General features: G+C 33.8%; 1 protein-coding gene across 5 annotated transcripts in view; it reads right to left on the bottom strand.

The window, feature by feature from the left end:
* Positions 1-25,454, bottom strand: part of BBS9 (Bardet-Biedl syndrome 9) — a 446,238-nt gene that overhangs the window by 226,114 nt on the left and 194,670 nt on the right. For 4 of the 5 annotated variants that reach the window (XM_043873465.1, XM_043873464.1, XM_043873467.1 and 1 more), the window contains 5 exons: positions 19,546-19,648; positions 17,732-17,836; positions 15,621-15,635; positions 10,589-10,729; positions 262-357 (listed from right to left, as the gene is read on the bottom strand). In XM_043873465.1, the coding sequence (XP_043729400.1) occupies positions 262-357; positions 10,589-10,729; positions 15,621-15,635; positions 17,732-17,836; positions 19,546-19,648 (460 nt within the window). The remainder of the gene's footprint in view (positions 1-261; positions 358-10,588; positions 10,730-15,620; positions 15,636-17,731; positions 17,837-19,545; positions 19,649-25,454) is intronic. The other variant, XM_043873466.1, reaches the window with a different exon arrangement.

A 25,454-nucleotide genomic window follows, 5' to 3' on the forward strand; every position in this document is an offset into this window, starting at 1 on the left:
CTCCTAAAATCTAGGTTACCATATACCTATCTCAAAAACATTTTTCAGGTCTTTAAATTCCTCTCTCAAACCCTCCTCATCCCTAAATCCAAAGTTACATATCTCTAATAAAATAGGACCCTATCTTCATAACTAATATAATGGCCCTTAGTTTTCAATAACTAACATCACCCTTATAGAAATCCTTGATGTGGCAATGATCTGTAATGTAGTGTTCTTAATAGAAGTTTTCAAAAGCAATAATATCATGGCTTTACTTACGAGAGGTTTTGGAAGCAAGAAGCGTAACTTGGGACCCTCCTAAGAAGTGAAAACCCATTACATTCACCTGATCATCTTCTAACTGCTTGGCAAAGCCTACAAAGAAAAGAAAAAACATCACCTTACCAAACCACAAGGCAAATACTTACTGTTTAAAATAGGAAGCTTAGTTGATGATAACTTTCTATGGCACTAGTCGAGTCTGAAGTCCATGTGTGGACTATATTAACTAACTTCCACAGTTGCTTCCAATTGCTAAAATTTCTGCCTCCCAAGAACATGCTAAAATCATTTAATTTCCTTTCTTCTACTAGTTCATTCTAGGTCTGAGGCAAGAAATGCACAAGATGAACCTAGAATACCTGTCACGCCAGGAAAAAACTATCAGTGACTAGAGAGCTGTATGAAAAGGACGTAAGAGCCAACTTAAAGAGACTACCACTGACCAGAGATAAAAATATTTGAATATCAAAAAAGATAATAATTGCAATGGAGTAAAACACATCAAATATATTTAAAGGCATGTGTTCATATTTACACTAAAAACAAAAGAGAAAAGCCAAATGCTCACTACTGAAGAATTCTAGAGAATCAACTCAGTATTTTAAAAATCACTAACAAAGGCAAGGAATCAAGCATTTACTCTAATGATCCTACTGAACTGTACCACATAATCAAGGTAAATAAGGGAAATATTCTCTGTACATAAATATGCCAGCTTGAAGAAAGCCTGAAAGCCATCATTTTTCAACGTCCAATCAATGAATGGATCTGAGTATTGACTATCAGTAGCTATTACAGTCACACAAAAAAGTTCAGTTCAGTCGCTCAGTCGTGTCCGACTCTTCGCAATCCCATGAACTGCAGCACGCCAGGCTCCCTGTCCATCACCAACTCCTGCAGTCCACCCAAACCCATGTCCATTGAGTCGGTGATGCCATCCAACCATCTCATCCTCTGTCGTCCCCTTCTCCTCCTGCCCTCAATCTTTCCCAGCATCAGGGTCTTTTCAAATGAGTCAGCTCTTCATATCAGGTGGCCAAAGTATTTGAGTTTCAGCTTCAGCATCAGTCCTTCCAATGAACACCCAGGACTGATCTCCTTTAGGATGGACTGGTTGGATCTCCTTGCAGTCCAAGGGACTCTCAAGAGTCTTCTCCAACACCACAGTTCAAAAGCATCAATTCTTCACCGCTTAGCTTTCTTTATAGTCCAACTCTCACATCCATACATGACCACTGGAAAAATCACAGCCTTGACTAGATGGACCTTTGTTGGCAAAGTAATGTCTCTGCTTTTTAATATGCTGTCTAGGTTGGTCATAACTTTCCTTCCAAGGAGTACGCATCTTTTAATTTCATGGCTGCAATCACCATCTGCAGTGATTTTGAAGCCCAGAAAAATAAAGTCAGTCACTGTTTCCACTGTTTACACAAAAAAGAGACAAACATATTATTTACCCACTGCTGAAAGTATATACCACCATTCATGAAGTACTGTGGCCAAAATAATCAGTCCTTGAAAACTGGGGCCAAATTTACCCTCTCATCACAAACAATTAAAAACTGGGTATAAAATAACCAAACCATTTTTCAAGACATTAGAAATTAGCAAATGAACAACAGTCATCTCTGACAAACAAGAAACAAAATGAGTCCTATGTTTGCCCCAGTTTACCACCTAGGAAAAATTTCCATGCCTCAACACATGGAAGGGGAGCCCAAGAGCAACCCAGCATTCTTTCTGAGTTGAGGAGATAAAAGTTGGGAATCTGGAAAGGCCAAAGTGGCAGAAGTTCTCAAGACAGAGAGAGGATAGCACTACAGAGAAAGAACTCGAGAAATCTGCAGAGTCCTCTTTGAGTATGCAACAGAATACTAATTTATTTAAAACCAATGATCTCAATAATCACATTAAAAATAAATGGTCTAACCACCCCACTTAAAAGACAGATAATATTGGATTGCATTAAAAAAAATCCAAGACTCAATTGTATGCTACCTATAAGAAATCCACTTTAAACATAACGACGTAAACAACTTAAAGGTGAAAGAGGGAATATATATATATATCATTGTAACACTAGGCAAAAGAAAGTTGGAATAGCTATATTCATATTATAAAAGTAGATTTTAGAGCAAAGAATATCAACAAAGGCTATTAACAGAGGCTATTTCATAATAATCCAGACATTATAATCCTAAACTTTTATGTGCCTAAAACAGAGCTTTAAAATATATGAAGCAAAAATTTCAGATCTGCAAAAAAAAAAAAGACAGAGAGAGAGAAATAAACAAATTGTAATTGAAGATTTCAACAGTCTACTCTCAATAACTGACACATGTAAACCGAAAACCTGTAAGGATATAGAAGATTAAAAATACTATCAGAAAACTTGTCTTAACTGACATTTCATAAGATTCCACCCTACAATAGCAGAAAACCATTATTTTCAAATGCTCGATTGGGACAGCTTTTTTTATTTTTTTATTTTTTTCATTTATTTTTATTAATTAGAACATTCACTTCACAAAACTGTCCTAGTTTAGGGGCACTAAATAAGTCTCAATGAATTCACAAGAACTCAAGTCACACAAAGTATGTTCTCCTACCACAGTGAAATTGAATTCCAAATGAATAACAAAAGTTCTATGGAAAATCCCCAAAAGTTTCAAAACTATACACCATACTTCTAAATAACGCTAGGGTCAAAAAAAAGAAATAAAATGGGAAATTTGAAAGTATTTTATACAGAATGAAAATTAAAAATACAATATTTGATAATTGTAGGATGCAGCTAAAGCAATAGTTAGAAGAAATGTTATAGCATTAACCAACTACATTAAAAAGAATGGTCTCTGCTTTCACCTTAAAGAACTAGAAAAAAGAAAATTAAACCCAAAGTAAGCAGAAGAAACTCAGAGAAATTAAAAAGAATAGAAAACAAAAAATAAAAAGATGAAATAAATAAAACCAAAAGCTGGTTTTTCAGAAAGAGATAAAATAGATACACCTCTAGTCAACAGATCAGGAGAAAAAAAAGAGAGAAAACACAAATTACCAGTATCAGTAATGAGTGAGTTGTCTTCACTCCAGATTCTACAAATGTTAAAAGGATAAGAAAATGTTATCAACAACCTTATGCCAATAAATTCAACAACTCAGATGAAATACACATATTTTATGAAAGATAGAAAAGTACACTCAATAAAAAATAAATAACACGAACAGTCCTATATCTTTTGAAGAAACTGAATTTGTAATTTAAAAGCTTTCCCATACACAAAACTCTAGGTCTGGAAAACTTCCCTGGTGAATTCTTCCAAATATTTAAGCAATAAATAATACCAATTCAGCACACTCTTCAAAAAAAAATTGAAGAGAGGTAAATATTTCCCAATTCATTCCATTAACTCCACATTAATAACTCATAAGGAAGCAAAATTATATATCAATATCCTTTATAAATATAAATGTAAAAATTATAAACTAAAGTTTAGCAAATTAATCCAACAGCCTGTTGAAAGGAAAATACATCATGATCAAATGTGACTTATCTCAAGAATGCACAGTTGGGCTAATATTCAAAAATTAATCAATGTAATCCACCTATTAACAGACTAAAGAAAAAAATGACATAAAATATTTCAAATGATATCAAAAAAGCATTGAAAAACTTAAATATCTATTCCTAATGAAACTCACAGCAAACCTGGTATAAAAGAGAACTTCCTCAAGCTGGTAAAGGACACCTACAAAATATTTACAGCTATTAATAAAACATATTTAATGCTTAAAGACCAAATGTTTGCTCTCACAATTTCTATTCAACATCATCCCAGAGGTTCTAGCCCAGATTTAAAAAAAAAGCAAGCAAAAAGTAAACTGAATCTCCAGATTAGAAAGGAAGAATAAAAGTGTTTTCACTTGCAGATGACATGATCCTCTATGGAGAAAATCTGATTAAATCTTTAAAAAAAAAAAAAAAGCAAGCAGAACCAATAAATGGTTTAACAATGTAGCATGATACAAAATGAATATACAAAAACCAACTGTATTTCTATGTAGTAGGAAGGAACAATTTGAAACTGAAATAAAATACAATTTGCAAACGCATAAAAATATATTAAATACTTAAGGATAAATCTGCTTAAGATTTGTAAGATAGGTACATCGAAAACAAAAACTCTTAGTGAGAAATATAAAATAAGCCCTAAATGAAGGTCTCTATTTTCATCTTAAGAAACTAGGATAAGTGGAGCAAATTTTACCATGTTCAATATTGTTCAGATGTTGTTTTTCTCCAAATTGATATACAGAATTAAGTCAATTCCAATTCTAAGCAAAATCCCAAGAGGCATTTTTTAAATTGATAAGCTGATTCTAAGATTCATGTGAAAATGTAACTGATCAAAGTTTCAACAACAACTTTGGAAAAAAAATAAAGTTAGATAAATTACATTATCTGATTTCTAGACTTATAAACAGCAAATAAGACACTACTTTGTGTGTGCTAAGTTGCTTCAGTCGTGTCCGACTTTTTGTGGCCCCATGACAGTAGCCTACCAGGATCCTCTGTCTGTGTATTTCTCCAGGCAAGAATATTGGAGTGGGTTGCCCTGCCCTCTTCCAGGGGATCTTCCTGACCCAGGGATTGAACTAGGCCTAATCTCTTACATCGCCTACACTGGCAGGCGGGTTCTTTACCACTAGCGCCACCTGGGAAGCCCCAAGACACTGTTTGGTATATAGAAATAATGATGGACAAAGATAGATAAATGGAACAAACAGAGCAGAAATATATATATACATTCCAATTATTTATATAGTCTTATGATATATAGTCAGAGGATTTTGAACAACTTTTCAAAGACTATTCAGTGCAAGAGGATAGGCTTTTCAAAAATAGTGCTGGCACATTAGATATTTAAATGCAAAAATACGAATTTTGTCCCTATCTCACACCATACACACATATCAACTCAAAATAGATGAGATCCCTAAATGCAAAACATGAAACTAGTGAACTTCTAGAAAAAAACATATGAGAAAAAATCTGTAACCTTGAGTTAGTCAAAAATTTTTTAGATATAACATTAAAATCATGATCCATAAAAGAAAAAAAACTGATAGGTTGGGCTTTAGCAAAATTAAGAATTTCTGCTCTTTCAAAGACATTGTTAAAAGAATGAAAAGATACACCACAGACTGGGAGGAAATATTTGCAAATCACATAATGTGATAAGGGAGTGAAAAGGGCAGACCGAAAAAAAAAAAGAGTACATACTGAGTAGTTCCACTTTACAAAATTTTAGAAAACACAAACTTATCCATAGTGACAGAAGGGAAACAAGTGTTGCCTGGGGATGGAGGGGAAAGGCTAACAAAGCAGAACAAAGAAACTCTTTGGGGTGATGGATACTTTCAGCATCGTGATTGTAGGGATGTTTTCAAAGGTATACATAAACATCAAAACTTACCAAATTGTACACGTTATACATGTGTACATAAGTTATACTCTAATAAAGTTGTTTTTTATAAAAAAAATACACTGAAACTGTGTCTGAGAATTAAAGAAGATATTAAAATGTACCAGAAGATAAGTAAATATTTTATAATCTTAAAATAGAGATCATTCTAAGCACAACATGAAAACTTGAAACTAAAAAAATAAATGAAACTTTAAATTTTACTACCTAAAAATAAAAACTTTATATGTTAAAAAAGCACAAGTAATTAATAAAAATTACAAAATTTCTATGCTAACAAATAATTTAGAAATGCAAATTTTAAAAAGAGATGCCACTTTTCACATAACCATGTCAAAAATTTTAAAAGATTTAAATCCAGCTGCTACTCGGTACAAACCCCGATACTGGGTGTGTAACTTCATATAATTATTCTGGAAATAACTTTGGTATTTGAATACAGCTTTCAAATGTGCATATCCTTTAACTCAGCCATTTATCCTCAAGGAATTCCTCCAAATAGAAACAGAGAAGTACAAAAAAGCTATATACATGGTACCTCCAAACAACAGAAAGTGACAGATGCTCAGTCGTTTCCGACTCTTTGTGACCCTATAGACTGTAGCCCACCAGGTTCCTATGTCTGTGGAATTCTCCAGGCAATAATACTGGGGTGGTTTGCCCTGCCCTTCTCCAGGGGATCTTCCCACCAGGGATTGAACCCAGGTCCCCTTCATTGCAGGCAGATTCTTTACCATCTGAACCACGAGGGAAACAATAGGATATTACATTAATATTAAAATACAAATTTATTCACAAAGATAGCCATATATTTGAGTACCATAAAAGACTGCTACAATAGCATGCTATTTGTTATAACATTTAAGTAAAATTTTTCTGTAAAATGGCTGGTATCATGACATACACTCAATGTCAGCTAACTTAACATCTATTCCCAACCTCCTTTTTCTGAGCCCATCTACATTAGTTCTCAGTCCCCTTTACTGTAGAAGAGGCCATGTGACAATATTATGGCTACTGAGCCATAAGTAGAAATCTGCTCTGAACTTTATGGAAACATGCCTTTCTGATAAAAGTTAACAGTTACTGCAATAGTTATCTCTTTCCTCTACTTCCTGCCTTGTAGTTAGATGACTTAAGTTAAAGCACTATAATGGCAGAAAATGAGGAGGAAAAAAACAGCCTCTTGATGAGAGTGAAAGGAGAGTGAAAAAGCTGGCTAAAAACTCAGCATTCAAAAAACTAAGATCATGGCATACAGTCCCATCGCTTCATGGCAAAGAGAAGGGGAGAAAGTGAAAGCAATGACAGATTTGATTTTCTTGGGCTCCAAAATCACTGTGGACAGTTACTGCAGCCACAAAATTAAAAGATGCTTGCTCCTTGGAAGGAAAGCTATGACAAACATAGACAGCATATTAAAATGGAAAGACATCACTTTGCCAGCAAAGGTTGGTATAGTCAAAGCTACAGTTTTTCCAGTAGGCAAGTATGGATGTGAGTGAAAGTGAAAGTGAAGTTGCTCAGTCGTGTCCAACTCTTTGCAGCCCCATGGACTGTAGCCTACCACGCTCCTCCGTCCATGGTATTTTCCAGGCAAGAGTACTGGAGTGAGTTGCCATTTTGAAAGATGGACCATAAAGAAGGTTGAGCACCAAAGAATTGATGTTTTTGAATTGTGGTGCTAGAGAGGACTCTTGAGAGTCCCCTGGACAGCAAAGAGATCAAACCAGTCAATCCTAAATGAAATCAACCTTGAATATTCATTGGAAAGATTGATGCTGAAGCTAAGCTCCAACACTTTGCCCACCTGATCCGAAGAGGCAACTCATTGGAAAAGACCCTGATGCTGGGAAAGATTGAAGGCAAGAGCAGAAGAGGTTGAGATAGTTAGATAGCATCACTGACTCAATGGACATGAATTTGAAAAACTCCAGGACATAATGAAGGACAGGGAAGCCTGACTTGCTGCAGTCCATGAGGTCGCAAAGAATTGGACATGACTTAGCAACTGAACAACAACAAATCCAAAGCAGCTACCTTATTGCCATGGAAGAAGCCAACATACTAGAGAATGCACATTGCAAAGAGAAAAAAAACTGGGTCTTTGATAATATTTACAAACCATCATACCAGCTTTCATACCCACTTCTGGACTTCTCTTTAATCAAGATCAAGAAATTTATATTATCTTGCTTAAATCACATTTAACCATAATCATCCAGACAATTATTTATATATATGTAGATGAGATGGCTGGATGGCATCACCGACTCGATGGACATGTGTTTGAGTAAACTCCGGGAGTTGGTGATGGACAGGGAGGCCTGGCATGCCTCATGGGGTTGCAGAGAGTCAGACACGACTGAGCAACTGAACTGAACTGAACTGATGTATGTAAATATTTTCTGTACAGCCATTAAGCATATTAAAGTTTTTTAGAATTAGAATATTCTCTAGTAGCCAGGATTTGGGGCACTAGACACCTCCATTCAAACACTGTTGATAAAGTTAACTAGTATGGCCCTTCAGAAAGTCAATTTCACATTATATTTCAAAAGCTTTAAAAACATTACCCTTTGGTGGATTCTGTAATTCTGCTTTTAGATACTCATCAAATAAATAATAACAAATTTAGAGAATCACTGATGGAATATATTTACAGTATTAATAAACTGAAAACAACATAAATGCTGAAAACTATAATGCTGGGCAAATGATTTTACAGTACAGATTTATGATAGAATAGCATGCAATTATTAAAAATCATAAAACAAAAATCTAATTACACAGCAAAGTGTTTCATAACAATATGCAAAGTAATATTCTTTGGCGGGATGAAATGCTTAGAGAAAATATTTTTTAAAAGAGTACGGAAATGTAATGAAACATAAGTAGATACTGCTGGGTGGTAGAATTATCAGTAACTTTTGTTTTTTTCTTCTTGGTTATCCATTGCTAAATTTCAGAAATCTTTTGTAACCAGAAAAATTAAAGCTATTTTAAATATACAAAAAAGTACTGAAATAAACAAATAGGAAGAGATGTAGACTAAAAGTTGTTTTATTTCTTCTCTATGAAGAGAATTCGTTTATTTCCATTAAAAAATAAACTTGCAATAGCAACTTTAATATCAACATATAAAAGTCACATATAACAAAAACGAATATATTATGAAAAGTAAAAAAGTAGCAAGAGTATTTATTTTAAACAATTACAGGATTCCAGCATGTTTAATATGAATACAAATCTGGAAATTCAAAAGAGAACATGCTGTATTCATAAACTGAATCTTAGGGGAAACTTTTAAAAATTTGTCATTGAGTCTTACTGTTAAAATGAATAAGATGCAAATATACGCTGATGAACCTATGAAACATCAAAACAACTAAGTCCAGAATCAGGACAGAAATGAATGAGTTATCTAAGCTTTCCTTAGTACTTCTATCCAACCAGAGCTTACAGAGTTTCCTTCTCTGGTCAAAAGCATGCATCCTTATTTAATCTCTATTGGTTTCAGCCATGTACAGTAAAGATCAACCACTCAGAAGCCAGTCTTAAACATTTTTCAAAGATATTAATAAACTTAGCATGCAGCATATGCAATTTATATTGTCAGGATAGGAGAGCAAGGAACTAGCATGCTTGTATAAGATGTTACAAAAGCAGTGACTCTGCCCCTTTTACAATCCAACTTTGTTACGAGAAAATTGACTAGAAGAAAGTGAAGGGAAAGGAATAAGAAACCAAAGGCACAAAACTCCTTGTTAACTACAGACACACAAGCACACACACACATGCTCATTCACTCAAATTCATTTGAACTGAAGAATAGATTAAGTGTAATAAAGAGCATCTTGGAGATTTTTCATAGAGTTATATATAAATAAGGCTTTTAAAAAAGACTTCAAATTAATGAAAAGTAAATGTTAATCACTTTAAGTAGTTAATAACACAAAAGTTGACTTACCATAAATTTCTAAATCTTGTGGGAAATACTTTGTATTCTAAATCCTATCCACTAATGCAAGGGTGAAGATGCATCTTACAGTCAACAGTGCTGAATTTTAATGATGGATTTAAAAGGGTTGATTTAATTCCCAGATATTTTTTTAATTCCACTTCATCACCGAGAAAGTTAATAGATGTGACACATTAGAAACCCTGGCAACTAAAGATGTTTGATCCAATCAATGCTTCTCTCTTTTCTAACTTACTCAAAAAAGAAAAACCAACACCTGGAGAAAGTCACACCTTCACAAATTATCCCAAATGTTCACTGTGATGTTCAAGCTTTATACATGAAACCCCTTCTAAAACATCAGAGGCAGAGAATGAACACTGTCCCTTCCAACTGCTGAAGACAGCGGAATCACAAACACCTACTTAAGAGATTACTTTTCAGAGGCATAAGAATATACTTTTAAAAGGTACATCACCAAAAACCTACAATGAAGGTTAATAATAAATATTTATATGCTTAGAAAAGGGATATATTCAAAAACCTACAGTAAAGATTAATAATAAATATTTACATTCCAAGCCCAAAAAATCCCACGGTCTAAAAAGAAACATTTGATGTCTTCATTTCTCTATTCCGAAGCAAAATAATGATTATAATAATTTTAATCAAACTTAAAAGGTGCACTTTATTACCTTGTTGATATAAGCCATTTGCCTTTGAACAGGCAAACAAGAGGAAAAAACCCTTGAGGTATTTTTATACTCTGACTTAACAATTATCTGATAATTACCCTATCATTACCTGTTGATGAAGGATTCCATTCTAAATTCTTAACATTTCTGATGTTACAGGCATGTTACTTCAAAAGTCCTACCTGGAAAGAGACTGAGAAGACTGACTGGAGATTTGTTGGTATCAATAGTTAGCTTGTGGCTTGCAGTTTTTGAAGGCTGGCCTGGTAAGCAGACTAATTTCAGAGGAAGTCTAAACTTACATTGGCTAACTCGAGGAATGCCTGAAATTAAAAAGAGAGAAATATATACTCGTAAATTTGACAAATAAGAAAAAACTGTACTACTTCACTAACTGTAGTATGTGGTAGCAACATATCTTAGTTTAAATGTTTGCTACCTGGCCATTTCAGCTAGCACAACTGAAATAACTGGAAAGCATTATCATAATTTATGTTTTTACATTATTATCCAAAGGTACAAGGCAAAAATAAAATCTTAAAAAGGAGCATAAGTGTAAGCTCTGCCTTTAATAATAATATCATTTTTAAAAATTCACAGTTGAATGTTATATAAAAGATTACATGCAGTTATATTCAATTACTAAACTATTATGAAGACCTTCAAACCTCTAGTCCTAATACAAGACTATCAGCTAAAATGAGCAAAGAATAGGAAGTTTATATCAGGAATACTCTGTATGACCACATCTAATCATTTCTCTATCTCCCCAATCTATTAATCTTTAGCTCTTTTATTTACTGAAGATTCAAAGTATAATTAACAATTTGCAATAAACTATGAGCATGAAAGCAGAATTTGTCCTACTGAAGTTCTAATAAACTTCATGTCATTTTACACATCAACATTAAGAATATTACTTTCATACAAATTAATTTTTCCCAATTCATTTAACTTTACATATCACTTTTAAACAGCATCTTGAAAGGTTTACACAGTCATTCAATTCTCAAATTTTTTCAGAAAGTATAGAGGCATATTGAAATAGGCAATTTCATGAATAAATAACAATGAAGATTTTTATATCAGAATTTAAAGTTTTTAAAAGCCATTCCTTTTAATATTTTTATAAAAAATGAAACCGAAACCAAAGCAAACTAGGCTCTCTACTAATAAATCAAGTAAAGCAATTCTACAACTTTACTCTTCTCTCCTTTTAATCTAGGATTCTATATTTGACTGGATAGGATAAAAAAATAATATACAGAAACCTATATCTTAGTAAACTACTATAGAGAAAGGGAAGACTTAAAATGTTCTACTCTACCTAATGGATCCACACTTTAATTCCTTTATTTCTTTACAGTGGAGTCAGAGGGCAGGTTAAAAATAGGAAAGCAGAAGAAGGGAATTTTGGAGACATGATCCCAAAGTAGGATTCCTAGAATTAGCAATATATTTTGTTAATGCCAACTGGAGTTGTGTGGTTTATTCTACAACCAAGCTGGGAGTACACTTTTCAGTACTACTTATTCACAAGGATAGTGAGAGATCATCAAAAATGGCAAACATATTGATATATGAGGTCAATTAAATACTTTTTCAGAGCATGTGGAGCATATTTGTCATTCTCTTCAATATAATCTATTATCCATCAAATTTTACATAGCTCATTTTTTGCTCATAACCAACAGATGTTAAATTCACTTCTCCTGGAATCCTAGATGCAAATTATAACTGGTGTCTCTTCAGAAAAGTCCCAGGGTATTATTTCCTGACATTTTGTGAGGTTTTAGAGGCATGTGAATTTGTACTTAACAGTGATGAAATGTTTTGACTCAAAATATTATGGTAACATGATCTAAGCTACTGCTCAAACCACAACTATCAATATCATCATAAAAAAAAATCACAAAGTATTATTCTTTCCAACTTCATATATTCCATACATCCCCAAATTATGAATATATACCTACTAATATGCTTCCTCTACAATATATAAATTATAGCCTCAATTAATAGATGCAATCTGGAAAAAACCAGGAAACTGTAGCCTATTTCCATTTCCTTCATTTTAAATGAATAGAATAATGGGGAAAAAAACACTTCATCTTCTGACAATTCTGTAAATGCACAAAGAAAAGCTATCATCTATGTACTTTCAACCAAGTCTGAGCTAATTGTTCAAATAAAATTTAACTGTAAATACTCTTTAAAATTATACTGCTAAAACTGTGGCTCAGTTTCACTTGGACCAGGTACTGATTGAATTTGTGGTAAAACAAAATTAATCATGATCAACGCTAGCTTTACATTACTTATATATATTTGAAGATTATTGCCCTAAATCTCCAAGAACCCAGAGCTAAAGAAACTAGTAGTATATACATGTTTTCAGAAATTGAAACAAAAGGATTGCAAGCAGTAATAAACTCAAAAAGGGTAATACATTATAACTCAATTCACAGTTCAGTTAAGTCAGTTAATGACAATATCACACACAAGGGCAATGGTCAGCAGTTGCTAAGATTTGTAGAACCCCTCCAGAATTTCTTTTCTCTCCAAGAATTGTAAACCTGTTTCATAGGACATTTGGAAAACATTACTTTGAAAAATGATGACACATACTTAATAAAATGATTATGGCTGTTTTTTAAATGATGGCAGCTTGAGAAGTTTTACCATCAGGGAAGAAAAAAAGAATATGAAATCCTTTAGAAATAAGTTTAAGGGAACAAAATCTTTAAAAGAAAAATTACAAAGCCAGTATTTTATAATACTTCCCATCAAATTAAAACCTAAACATTTCAAAATATAATGTCTAGTATTTAAACATGGGGTTTATCAGAGGCACATTACTATTGAGGTTTACATTTTCTTAAGAAACTTGAAATGTAAATTTGTCTGCCAATTTCTCTTCAGGCTATAATTGTACCTAAGAACCTGAAGCCAAAGATGTGTAGAGGTATGTGTGAGGGTAATAAGGAAAGGAAAAAATTATTTGTATTTGAAGACTTTCCAAAGTTACTAGTAGGGTAGCTTTCAGCTTAGTTGAAAGAGCCTAACTTGCCCTAATTGTCTACCATCAGCAATATTTAGTTGGCAAAATAGGCTATTTGGCTTATTCAACTCTCTCAGTATAATGCTGAGAGAGAAGAAAATTTGGTCATTTGTAATACGCAAATATTGGCCTACTCACTAATCAGACTGACGTTGTTCTACAGTTTTTTAACAAATATAATCACTTCTCCTTCAAATACTTCCCCTGCTAGCTTACTTGAGGAAATGGATAGTCACAAGTACTATGGTGTAATTAATCACAAAATTATGTAACACTTAGAGACAAAATTCACATCAAAATCACTCCTGACAGAACAGTTTTTCCAGGAAGAGAATTCTAATTACCCCTGGCACACCCAAGAGACCAGTATCACTGTCAAGAGGGAAGCCAAAATGTGCTTTAAAAAAAAGAAAAAAGAACTTATATACCAGAGTAGAATAACTATATATTACACATCTATATAATGCCTTTAGAACTCTTTCCAGGGGCCTGCTAGAGTCATTTCGTGTTGAAAACAAGGGGCCCGAAAGCAGTAGCAAGTCTGGTAGCCAGAACTTCCTTGATCCCTTCCTGTTATGTCTGGCTACGTACTGTGCTCCATCTGCACTCATGTTTTACACTGCCCAAGTCATGTAACTTTAATGCAGAAATAATGGAGACTAATTCTTATGGGACAACATAAAACCTCATTTGCTTCTCTTTTTCCACATTGAAAAGCAGGACTGCTTATCTGCAATACAGTCTGAACAGATCAGGTCAATAAAATGGAACAGTCTTTGAAATGTGAAGCTTTGTGTATAAGTAAGATCTAAATGGCAACATATTATTTTTTGCGTACTAGGTGAAGCTGAATATTTCAACTCTACTCCTGAAGCTTAATTAAAATGTTTAAATATAGCATAAGAGATTATTAAAACTGGCTTTAGCTTTGCATTGAAATACTGAAATTTCCATATATTGTGATTTTTTTCTCATAGTTTGATCTGAATTTATAGTAAAAGGGAATAAATTACTTTCAATAATAACCTTTACAGAATTTTTTAAAAACTCAAAATAATTTAAATAATAATACAGAATTTTCTAAAAGTTATTGCAAAATCTTATCAGTTACATGCAAACTTGCAAAGTAAAATGTAAATATTAATTACTAATATTTTTAATAACCCAAACTCTAATTTGACAAGTACACTTCATGCAAGCTAAAAGCTTACTTCTATTAAAATATTTCTCATATAAATATATTTTCACCTTCCAGACACTATGCAATTGAGGTTGTTGGTACCACCACAACTCTATGAATAAATAAGGCCATTAAGTATATTATTTATCTAATATTACCAATTAATATTATCTAATATTAATCTTAAAATGGCTAATAAACTAAGAAAAACCATTCCATTAAGTCTGTGTCTAGAAAGAAAAATAATCAAAGTAGAAGATACTTTCAGAGTGTCTCCCATATAATCTTCCATATAATTTAGAATACTGCACAATTCAAGGACTTGAACCCTGCTCTCAAAGAGCTCAAAAATCTACTAGGGAGACCTAAGGAACAAACAATGAAATTCATATTATGATAAGTATTACAGCAAAGTCATAAACAAAGGATTTAGAGAAGACAAAACAGTGACAACACTGACCCAGGCAAGTTCAAGGGGTCAGATTCTTGATAATATTTCCCCACAAATTCTAAACAAAACAAGGAATAGGCCCATAGACTGAGTACACATGGCATTCTGATCAGACAAAGGGGTGAATCTTTTGGGGTATACAGAATCAGACAATTTAGAATTCAGAATTGTTTTCCTTACTCTTTTTAAGTAAACTAAGATAACAGAGCATACAGGCAAATCACAAGTAACTTACAGACATAAATAGTCAATGACACCTTTGGTTTTGTTCAAAAATGTCATGAAGTTTCATTGTTTCTCATGACTCTGAAACAACAAATAATGAATGACAAATATCTATTACGGAAACATCTATTGTCTTCTCTGTAGCCAAATCAAGGCACTGAATCACCCTAAAGAGGTTGCTAGAGTCAAAACAGCAGTCCATAAAAAGAATTCATTCAAGGGATAATACAACAATTCAATTACCAACCAAATTTCATTTCTGAAATTCATTTTGTTCTAAATTATCTTTTCACTTACCATCAGGATTTCTCTCTATCCATCAGAGACAATGCAAAAAAGGATAGGGGAAAAAGAATACAACAAATTATTTGTCATAAAATTACAGCACAAATTTAATGCACATCTGCTTGAAATATAAATTAAAACTTTAAAGATTCATACAGATGATTTAAATGGCCCTCCAATAAATACGAGCCAATTCACAGTTGAAGAATATAACATGAGTAACTGAAATCTAATAATATATTTGCTCTTCCATTCTCACAAGTCCATGAGAGGGTGTTATTCCAGTATAAGTGTGGCAAAAAGACGTAAAGATATACGATCTAACCAAAAACAAACCAGATTCAACATGTAAATGACATCAGAGCATTACATGAATTTTGGGGGGAAAAAAATGAGCTAAAGGCAAATACATATAATTAGTATTTCCAGTTAGCCTTGCTTATATTATAATTTTAATTAGTAGATATTATTATGGAACAATGCCTTTTCTTTCCAGCTTGTCTAAGTATCCTTTTACTTTTATAGACTTGTTTTTAATTTCAAATTAGCTTTCAACCAATTATTTATGCATTTTTAGTAATAATTTATAATCTTTCAAATTCCATCTTTACAAAAGCATAATAGCTAAAAATGGTATGTGCAACCATAAGCTCACCAAATGATTTAATAACTTTATAGCGTAGTTTTAAGCTTTTGTCTACTTGCTAGGTATTGCATTTATTTATTTTAAATTTATTTTCAACTACTTTTCCTTAAAGATAAATGAAATAACTAGTTGAATTATGGCATCAACAATCTCTACAACTATATTTTCAAGGAGTAGCAAAGATAAAAAGTATAATTTTTTATCCTATGATTATTGAGATAGTCAATTAATGATACATTATCTAGAGATTTTAGCCAACATGTCCTATTTTTTATTTCATAACTCACTGAACATTTCAATGTTCTTTTCAGAAATATCCAACTAAAATGTCCATCATTTCTTGATCCCTCACGGAGGTCTTGTATTTCTTTCTGAAGCCAGCTTTCTCAAAGCTGCTTAAACATAAATTATTTACACTACCTCATATTTTGAAAATATAGGTAAAAGGTTAAAGTGGTCACTCTGGCTAAAAATTATTTTTTATAATTTAAAATAAAATTATTTATAAAGATGAAACAGATTTTGAAAACTTGTACTAAAGTTATAAAAAAACACCTCCAAGCATAGAGTTGTCAATGCATAAACCAGAAAATTCACTGAGACAAAATAAGAACTACAATTTTAAAAACACTGCCAAGGTGCCTCATTAGCACAGTAGGTAGGGTGACAGTTTCATAAAAATATTGCTAAGTAACCAAAGTGGATATCAATAGAAAAAATATGAATATGGCATCTCTAAGGCTTTTTAAACTAAGACAACTGTACAGAAATGCTTAAAAACACAAATGCAACACTACTGAAATAGCCTATCAGTTATACTATATTCAAACTTTTTTAAAAAAGCAATGACTAATTATTATTTATCAATCAACTAATTGTCAAACTGTTACTATGAAAAATTCACTAAAAACACACAAAGAAACTATAAAATTGAATCCAACTTGAAATTTATAATAACTGGATCTCTACTGGTCTAAAAAGAACTTTTTGATCTATTAGTTTCTTGAAATAATACAGATCCTGTTCTTAAGTATTTTAACATGTAAGATATTAAAGAGTTTCATTTAATCACTAAAGCAGTGTCTGAAACTCTAAAGACTGCCTTAATATTAGAGTAACCTATATGGCGATTTTTACTAATTCAGACTAGGCTTTTCTGTTTAGCTCAAATACATGAAGTCTGACTAGATAACATTATTCTAGTGAGAATAAAAAATATCATATTCACTATTAATTGAAAAGATAGAATCAAACATTACATATAGAAATCAGCTGAATAGACTTATCACTAATTATTCTTAACACATGAAAGTAACTTGGACAGATATTTTTTATTTAACTGTGTAATAATATTTTTTCTTTTAATAATAGTTACAATATGTCTTCCCATCTTAAACACTTAAACATTTAACCCACAACTCCAGTAATTTAAAAGAAGTGATTATTAGGCTTATAAATTTGTGAACTATATGTTTACCTGTTGGTCTGGAATAAGAAACAACAGCATTTCCTTCCAATTCAGGTGGTAAATAACTTCCTTTCAGATAAACGGAAAAGCCTACAGTTCTAGTCATATCTGGTGCTATAAGCAACGTAAAAATAATATGTTACATAATTTCAGGCAATTATTATTAACAACAACTGAAATTAGACATACACTGCATGCCAGCTACTGTCCTAAGCATTTTATATAACACTTGCATAGATTAACTCATTTAATCCTCACAACAACCCTACATGGTGGCCACTATTATTATCTCCATTTTTGGTGCATGAGGAAAATGACAACAGAGATTTAAAAGCTTGCCCAAGGTCATGTAGTTAAGACAGAGGTAGGCATTGACTCCAGAACAGGGGTACCTGCCATTCCACACCACTGCGTTTCTTTACTCAGATGAACAGGCAAGATGAACAAAGAATAAGGTACACAAAGGGAAAGAGAATTTGGGAGTGGGAAATAGTGCTTTACCATGGCTAGAACACAGACTGCAGGAGAAAATGAAAGGGGGAACTGGATATGGATGTAACTAAACTTGTAGCAACTTAACAGATTGTACATAGCCTTCCATATTCATGTACTTGACCTCCAACATGTATTAGACAGCTATAAAAAGTTTTCAACTGGAAAACATTAATTATCCAGAGTGTTTTAGAAAGACAACTTGGAAGTACTGTGAAAATTTTACAGATAAAGTAAGATGCCACCTACAAGTTTACCTCAACCACTAACCATTCAGTTCACTGATTCAATGAGTACTTATTGAGTTTCCACTATTTGCCACATACTCAGGTAAAGGTTAGTTATATAAAGAAAAAAAAAAAGAGATGGTCTTGATTATTATGGGTAAAATTAGGGTTCCCATCTAAACACTGGCATAAAGAAAAACAGAAAAAGACTTGACAGACAATTCAGAAGTCATTTTATCAGAATTAATGACAACTTGGATGTAAGTGGTAAGAGAGACTCTATACAAATAAATCTTACAAAGAGTTGTCATTTATTACCTGTCTACTATTTTAAGCATTATTACAGATATCATATTCATTTTCTAATTAAATCTAATTAATTTTCTGATTAAATTCAAATTAAAATAGTTCTGTAAGACAGATATCATTATTCCCTTTCTGTAGAATTAAAAAAAAAAAAAAAAAAAAGAGGTTCCATATAATTACCAAAGTGGCTTGCCCATGGTTACACTGAGTGAATGTTAGAAAGTGAAAGTGAAAGTCACTCAGTCGTGTCCGACTGTTCATGACCCTATGGACTATACAGTCCGTGGACTTCTCTAGGCCAGAATATTGGAGTGGGTAGCCTTTCCCTTCTCCAGGGAATCTTACCCACCCAGGGATCAAACCCAGGTCTCCCGAATTGCAAGTGGATTCTTTACCAGCTGAGCCACAAGGGAAGCCCTTGAGTGTCAGAGCCAAAACTCAAATTCAGGACACACTCCAAAACCAATAAATATTCTTTCTAGTGACTCAATAAATAGCTCACTAGAGAAACACCATTAAAATATCCTTCCAAAATATAGTAATTAAGTACAATTGCAGGTCCATTTAGTTAAGAAAATGGCTTGAAGATCTGTAATTACTATGGCTCAACAGCCATTCATTGAATGTCCATGACTGATGTTTAGAGGGGAAATATAAGCAAAACAACACATTGATTTCAGTAAAATTCCTGATATATTCAGACTAGAAATATAGCCATGAAATAAATCTACTAATAAAAAAATTAATAAAAAAAAACCTCACACCATGATAGACTTTCAGCCAAAAGAAAACACTTACCCATAGATTCAAAGGTGAACTGATCATCAGTTAGTACTAAAGGTGGTTGCACATAGATTGATAATTTGACCTTCTGCAGTGCCACTCGATTCTGCAGTGTGACCTAAGAAAATAGAAATTGCTGTTAACAGAAAATTACATTTTTTCCAAATTGACAGAATACTACAACTACTTAAAAAATAACAAATAATTAGAGAAAGACCATCTAAGAAAAAAAATGAGCTATCACAAAACATAATGTGTAACATAAGTAGTAGACTAAAAAGCTCTACCCAGTTAGAAACTGGACAAAGGAATCAAACAGACTTTTTCTCCAAGAAGATATACAAATAGCCAACAAGCATATGAAAGAATGCTCAAAATCGCTGTATGAAATACAAAGTAAAACCACATTGGACTACTACTATACATCGACTAAAATGCTATACTCAAAAAGGTAAAAACAGGTGTTACCAAGAATGTGGAGAAACAAGAACCTGCCTAAATTGCTGATGGAAATGTAAAATGGTATAGCTAATCAAGAAAAAAGTCTGACAGTTTCTTTTAAAATTAAACATAAATTTATCATTTAACCTCATAATTCCTTACAAAGAGAAATAAAACAAATGTCCACCCAAAATCTTGGACACATGTATCAGCAGCTTTATTCACAATAACCAAAATTAGAAACAATCCCAGTGTCCATAAACTGATGAAGTGACAAACAATATATGGAATATCCATACAATGAAATATTATTCAGTAATAAAACTAAATGAAGTACTGGTAGATGCTACAACATGGGTACATTACATTATTAAGATGTTAAATGAAACAAGCCAGTCACAGAAAGACCACATATTATTTGATGCAATTTATATGAAATACCCAGAGTGGGCAAATCTACAGAGACAGAAAATAGATTAGCAGTTGCTTGGGGATGGTAGTGGGATTGAAAGTGGGGGTGTGGAGAGAAAAGAAAGTGACAGCTAAGGAATACAGAGTTTTTACTGGGGTGGGGGACAAAAATGTTTAAAAATTAAATTCTGGTGATCATTCTGTGCATGCTAAGTCACTTCAGTCATGTATGACTCTTTGTGACCCTATAGACCTATAATTGCATGGTATGTGAATGATAACTGAATAAAGCTATTAAAAATGGTCTATCAATAGCAGACCCAAAAATTCTTCCCTCATGTCTGGCGAATAATTACATCATAAAATATTATATGTGTTAATTCTTCTTTACATAGATGTGGCATTATGAATTATTTATTTTATCTAGTATCAGTATATCACCTTTTTCAGAAGTTAATTGCTCTGTAAAGATTTCCTTACTATGTAGGTATTTGCTAGTTTAACTACATATGTAGTTTAAATACTACATTTTCTTCTGTGGCTTAAAGCAAAAATAGCTGACATACTACTCTAGAAAACATCAAAGAATGGCAATATTGACTAATTGACTACATATCTAAGCTGGCTGTACTTCCAAACTGGTGCTCTTGGTTGATGATGCTAAGAAAAAACCCTCCCACTCCAATTAGAATTAATAGCTAAGAATTCTGGGGTAATAGACTGCCTCAGAAATAGGGTGAGTATGGGTTGAGAAGGCCAGGACTTCTCTCACTCCCCCTAAAGAGAAACATCAGTAGAATTCATCAGGCCCAAAGATGTTTGCTGGGCCACAGTGCTAAGGGAATCAAAGAAAAAGCTTAAAGATCTGGCTTCCATTGGGAACATTCTCTCTCTGGATTTTATCTCCTAAAAATCCCAGTCTCTTTGAATCATCCCCTTTGGATAAGTTTATCCACATGGCAAGCTGGATTTATTATAGTCACTAGTCGGGTAGCGTTGCTAGACCAATTAAGTCACAATCTCTGGGGGCAGACCTGGGTATTGGTATTTTTCTTAATAGTTCCCCAGGTAAGACCTACATACAACCAGAGCTGAGAAGCTCTCTTCTACGTGGGTTTTTTTTTGCCTTGGAGCACTTCAGTCTTGCTACTATAGTATACGAGACAGATTCATTTCACTACTAATTAGCATAATGCAAGAGAATGGCTTCCCTGGTGGCTCAGTGATAAAGATCTGCCTGCCAACGCAGGCGATGTGGGTTTGATCACTAGGTTGGAAGGATCCCCTGGAGGAGAAAATGGCAACCCACTCCAGTATTCTTGCCTGGGAAATCCCATGGACAGAGGATCCTGGTGGGCTACATTCCAGGGAGTCACAAAACAGTTGCACATGATTTAGTGACTGGGCACAAGCAAGGGCATACTTAATTTTAAAGAAAAGAAGTTTTTAATTTTCTCTTAGGTAAAAGGCATCTATCAACTATACCTTAATTATATACATACACACACACATACAGAGAGACTACAGATAGAAAAATAATATACAAGTATAACTGGCCTACAAACCCTATACATATACAATTAGATTCAGTAATGTATTAATTTTAAATGATGTGTGTATTCTGTACAATTTTAAAATAAACATAAAATTTTTGACTTGCAAAGTAAAAGTTTTAAAGGAAAATAACTGATGAAAATAAATACAATAAATACAGCAAATGAACAACGAACCCTCAGATTTTCACTTTATGAGCCCTAGGTATGGGGGGAAATCTGCATACCACGAAAAAAGCTTCCTTAATGATGTTTGAAAATTTATTAAAAAATTCATAATACCTTTTTAGTAAAACCCTAATGGTAATTACAGGAAGAACTATGCAAGTACTACATACAACATTCTTTCTAATGGCTATTCCTTTAAATAAACAGAATATAATTTAAATATTTTATTATTAATAATAATCCTTCCCTGGTGACTCAGACAGTAAAGAATCTGACTGCAATGCAGGAGACCCAGGTTCCACCCCTGGGTCAGGAAGATCCCTTGGAGAAGGGAATGGCTACCCACTCCAGTATTCTTGCCTAGAGAACTCCATGGACAGAGGAGCCTGGAAGGCTACAGTCAATGGAGTCGAAAAAAGGCTACATTCTATGGCGTCACAACTGAACAACCAAAACCTTCATACTGGTTTGTCAGTTCACTTCAGTCACTCAGTCATGTCCGACTCTTTGCGACCCCGTGGAATGCAGCATGCCTGGCCTCCCTGTCTATCACCAACTCCTAGAGTTTACTCAAACTCATGTCCATTGAGTTGATGATGCCATCCAACCAACTCATCCTCTGTCATCCCCTTCTCCTGCCTTCAATCTTTCCCAGCATCAGCGTCTCTTCCAATGAGTCAGTTCTTCGCATCAGGTGACCAAAGTACCGGAGTTTCAGCTTCAGCATCAGTCCTTCCAATGAATATTCAGGACTGATTTCCTTTAAGATGGACTTTAAGATGGTTGTATCTCCTTGCTGTCCAAGGGACTCTCAAGAGTCTTCTCCAACACCACAGTTGAGCATCAGTTCTTCAGCGCTCAGCTCTCTTTATGGTCCAACTCTAACATCCATCTATGAATACTGGAAAAACCATAGCTTTGGCTACACGGACCTTTGTTGGCAGAGTAATGTCTCTGCTTTTTAATAAGCTGCCTAGGTTGGTCATAGCTTTTCCTCCAAAAAGCAAGTGTCTTTTAATTTCATAGCTGCAGTCACCATCTGCAGTGATTTTGGAGCCCCCAAAAATAAAATCTGTCACTGTTTCCACTGTTTCCCCATCTATTTGACATGAAGTGATGGGACCAAGTGCCATGATCTTAGTTTTCTGAATGCTGAGTTATAAACCAACTTTTTCACTCTCCTCTTTCACTTTCATCAAGAGGCTCTTTAGTTCTTCTTCACTTTCTGCCACAAGGGTGGTATCATCTGCATATCTGAGGTTATTGATATTTCTCCTGGCAATCTTGATTCCAACTTGTGCTTCCTCCAGCCCAGCATTTCTCATGATGTACTCTGCGTATAAGTTAAATAAGTAGGGTGACAATATACAGCCTTGACATACTCCTTTTCCTATTTGGAACCAGTCTGTCGTTCCATATCCAGTCCTAACTATTGCTTCTTGACCTCCATACAGATTTCTCAGGAGGCAGATCAGGTGGTCTGGTATTCCTGTCTCTAAGAATTTTCCACTGTTTGTTGTGATCCCCTCAAAGGCTTTGGCATAGTCAATAAAGCAGATGTTTTTCTGGAACTCTCTTGCTTTTCTGATGATCCAACAGATGTTGGCAATTTGATCTCTGGTTCCTCTGCCTTTTCTAAAACCAGCCTGCATATCTGGAAGTTCACGTTTCATGTACTGTTGAAGCCTGGCTTGGAGAATTTTGAGCATTAATTTGCTAGAGTGTGAGATGAGTGCAATTGTGCGGTAGTTTGAGCATTCTTTGGCATTGCCTTTCTTTGGGATTGGAATGAAAACTGACCTTTTCTAGTCCTATGGCCACTGCTGAGTTTTCCAAATTTGCTGGTATATTAAATGCAGCACTTTCACAGCATCATCTTTTATGATTTTGAAATAGCTCGACTGGAATTCCATCACCTTCACTAGCTTTGTTCTTAGTGATGCTTCCTAAGGCCCACTTGACTTCACATTCCAGGATGTCTGGCTCTAGGTGAGTGATCACACCATCGTGATTATCTGGGTCATGAAGATCTTTTTTTGTACAGTTCTTCTGTGTATTCTTGCCACCTCTTCTTAGTATCTTCAGCTTCTGTTAGGTCCTATCATTTCTGTTATTGAGCCCATCTTTGCATGAAAAGTTCCCTTGGTATCTAATTTTCTTGAAGAGAGCTCTACTGTTTCCCATTCTATTGCTTACCTCTATTTCTTTGCAATGATCACTGAGGAAGGCTTTCTGCTCTCTCCTTGCTACTCTTTGGAACTCTGCATTCAAATAGGTATATCTTTCCTTTTCTCCTTTGCCTTTCACTTCTCTTCTTTACATAGCTGTTTGTAAGGCCTCCTCAGACAACCATTTTGCCATACTGGTCTGGACATGTATTTTAAATAAAACTAATGATAATAGCCAGTAGCAGCTTTCTATATTCATGGAACCATGCTAATAAATTATTTGTGTGTATTATCTCATTTGCCCACTACAACATTGTGAAACAGGTACTATCTATCACTATATCCCATATTACATAAGAGAAAACTGTGGCTCAGAGAAGCTAGATAATTTGACCAAGGCAACTCTGATTATAAGTGGAAGAACCACCATTTAATTTCTGTCTGTCAGAGTCCAGAGCCCATGCTCTTAATTAGCTGTGGTTAAGAATCAAAATAACTGCAAATGAAAAAGTATCCCCATTTTACAGTTTAAAAACAGAGGTTCAGAGAAACTCAAAAACACGTTTAAGACCATCAAGCCAATATATGCAAGTGAGCTGAAAAGAATGACCAAGAAGGTCTCACAAGAGCTTAGTTTTAAAAATGAAAACAAAAAATCCTTAAGGTAGTAATAAGCCACTTTTAAAGCGGCAGACGTTCTGACTCTGCTAGGCATAACAATGCATACTTAGACAACAATCATACAATTTTACACTGTTACAAGTGTTTGCATTTAGTTTAGATGGAAGATGGATGGTGATAACTCTTATACACAGATTTATTGAATTCCAACAATGGACTAGGCATTTTCAAATGTGAATCAAGATGATGTGTGACAAAAATAACCACAGTAACAAAGAAGACTTGTGTTTGAGCCAAAAAAAAAAAAAGTTAAAGACTTGGCTAGATCATAAACCTCACATTTTAAGAGAAAAATAATTATAGAATATTAAGGGGAAAATATGAAACATGAATATGAGTGTTTTCCATGCTATTTTCCATTTCTAACAAAATAAAATATGATCCTTAGGAAATATAATACCAAATTTTTATCCTAGATATATAAACATGACTCCAAAGGCCAGGTATTAACAACCACTCCGCCTTGGTTGCCTGGAATAGATGGTCACGCATCATGCACACA

Source organism: Cervus elaphus, chromosome 18 (genome assembly GCF_910594005.1).
Source record: "Cervus elaphus chromosome 18, mCerEla1.1, whole genome shotgun sequence".
Taxonomy (NCBI): Eukaryota; Metazoa; Chordata; class Mammalia; order Artiodactyla; family Cervidae; genus Cervus; species Cervus elaphus.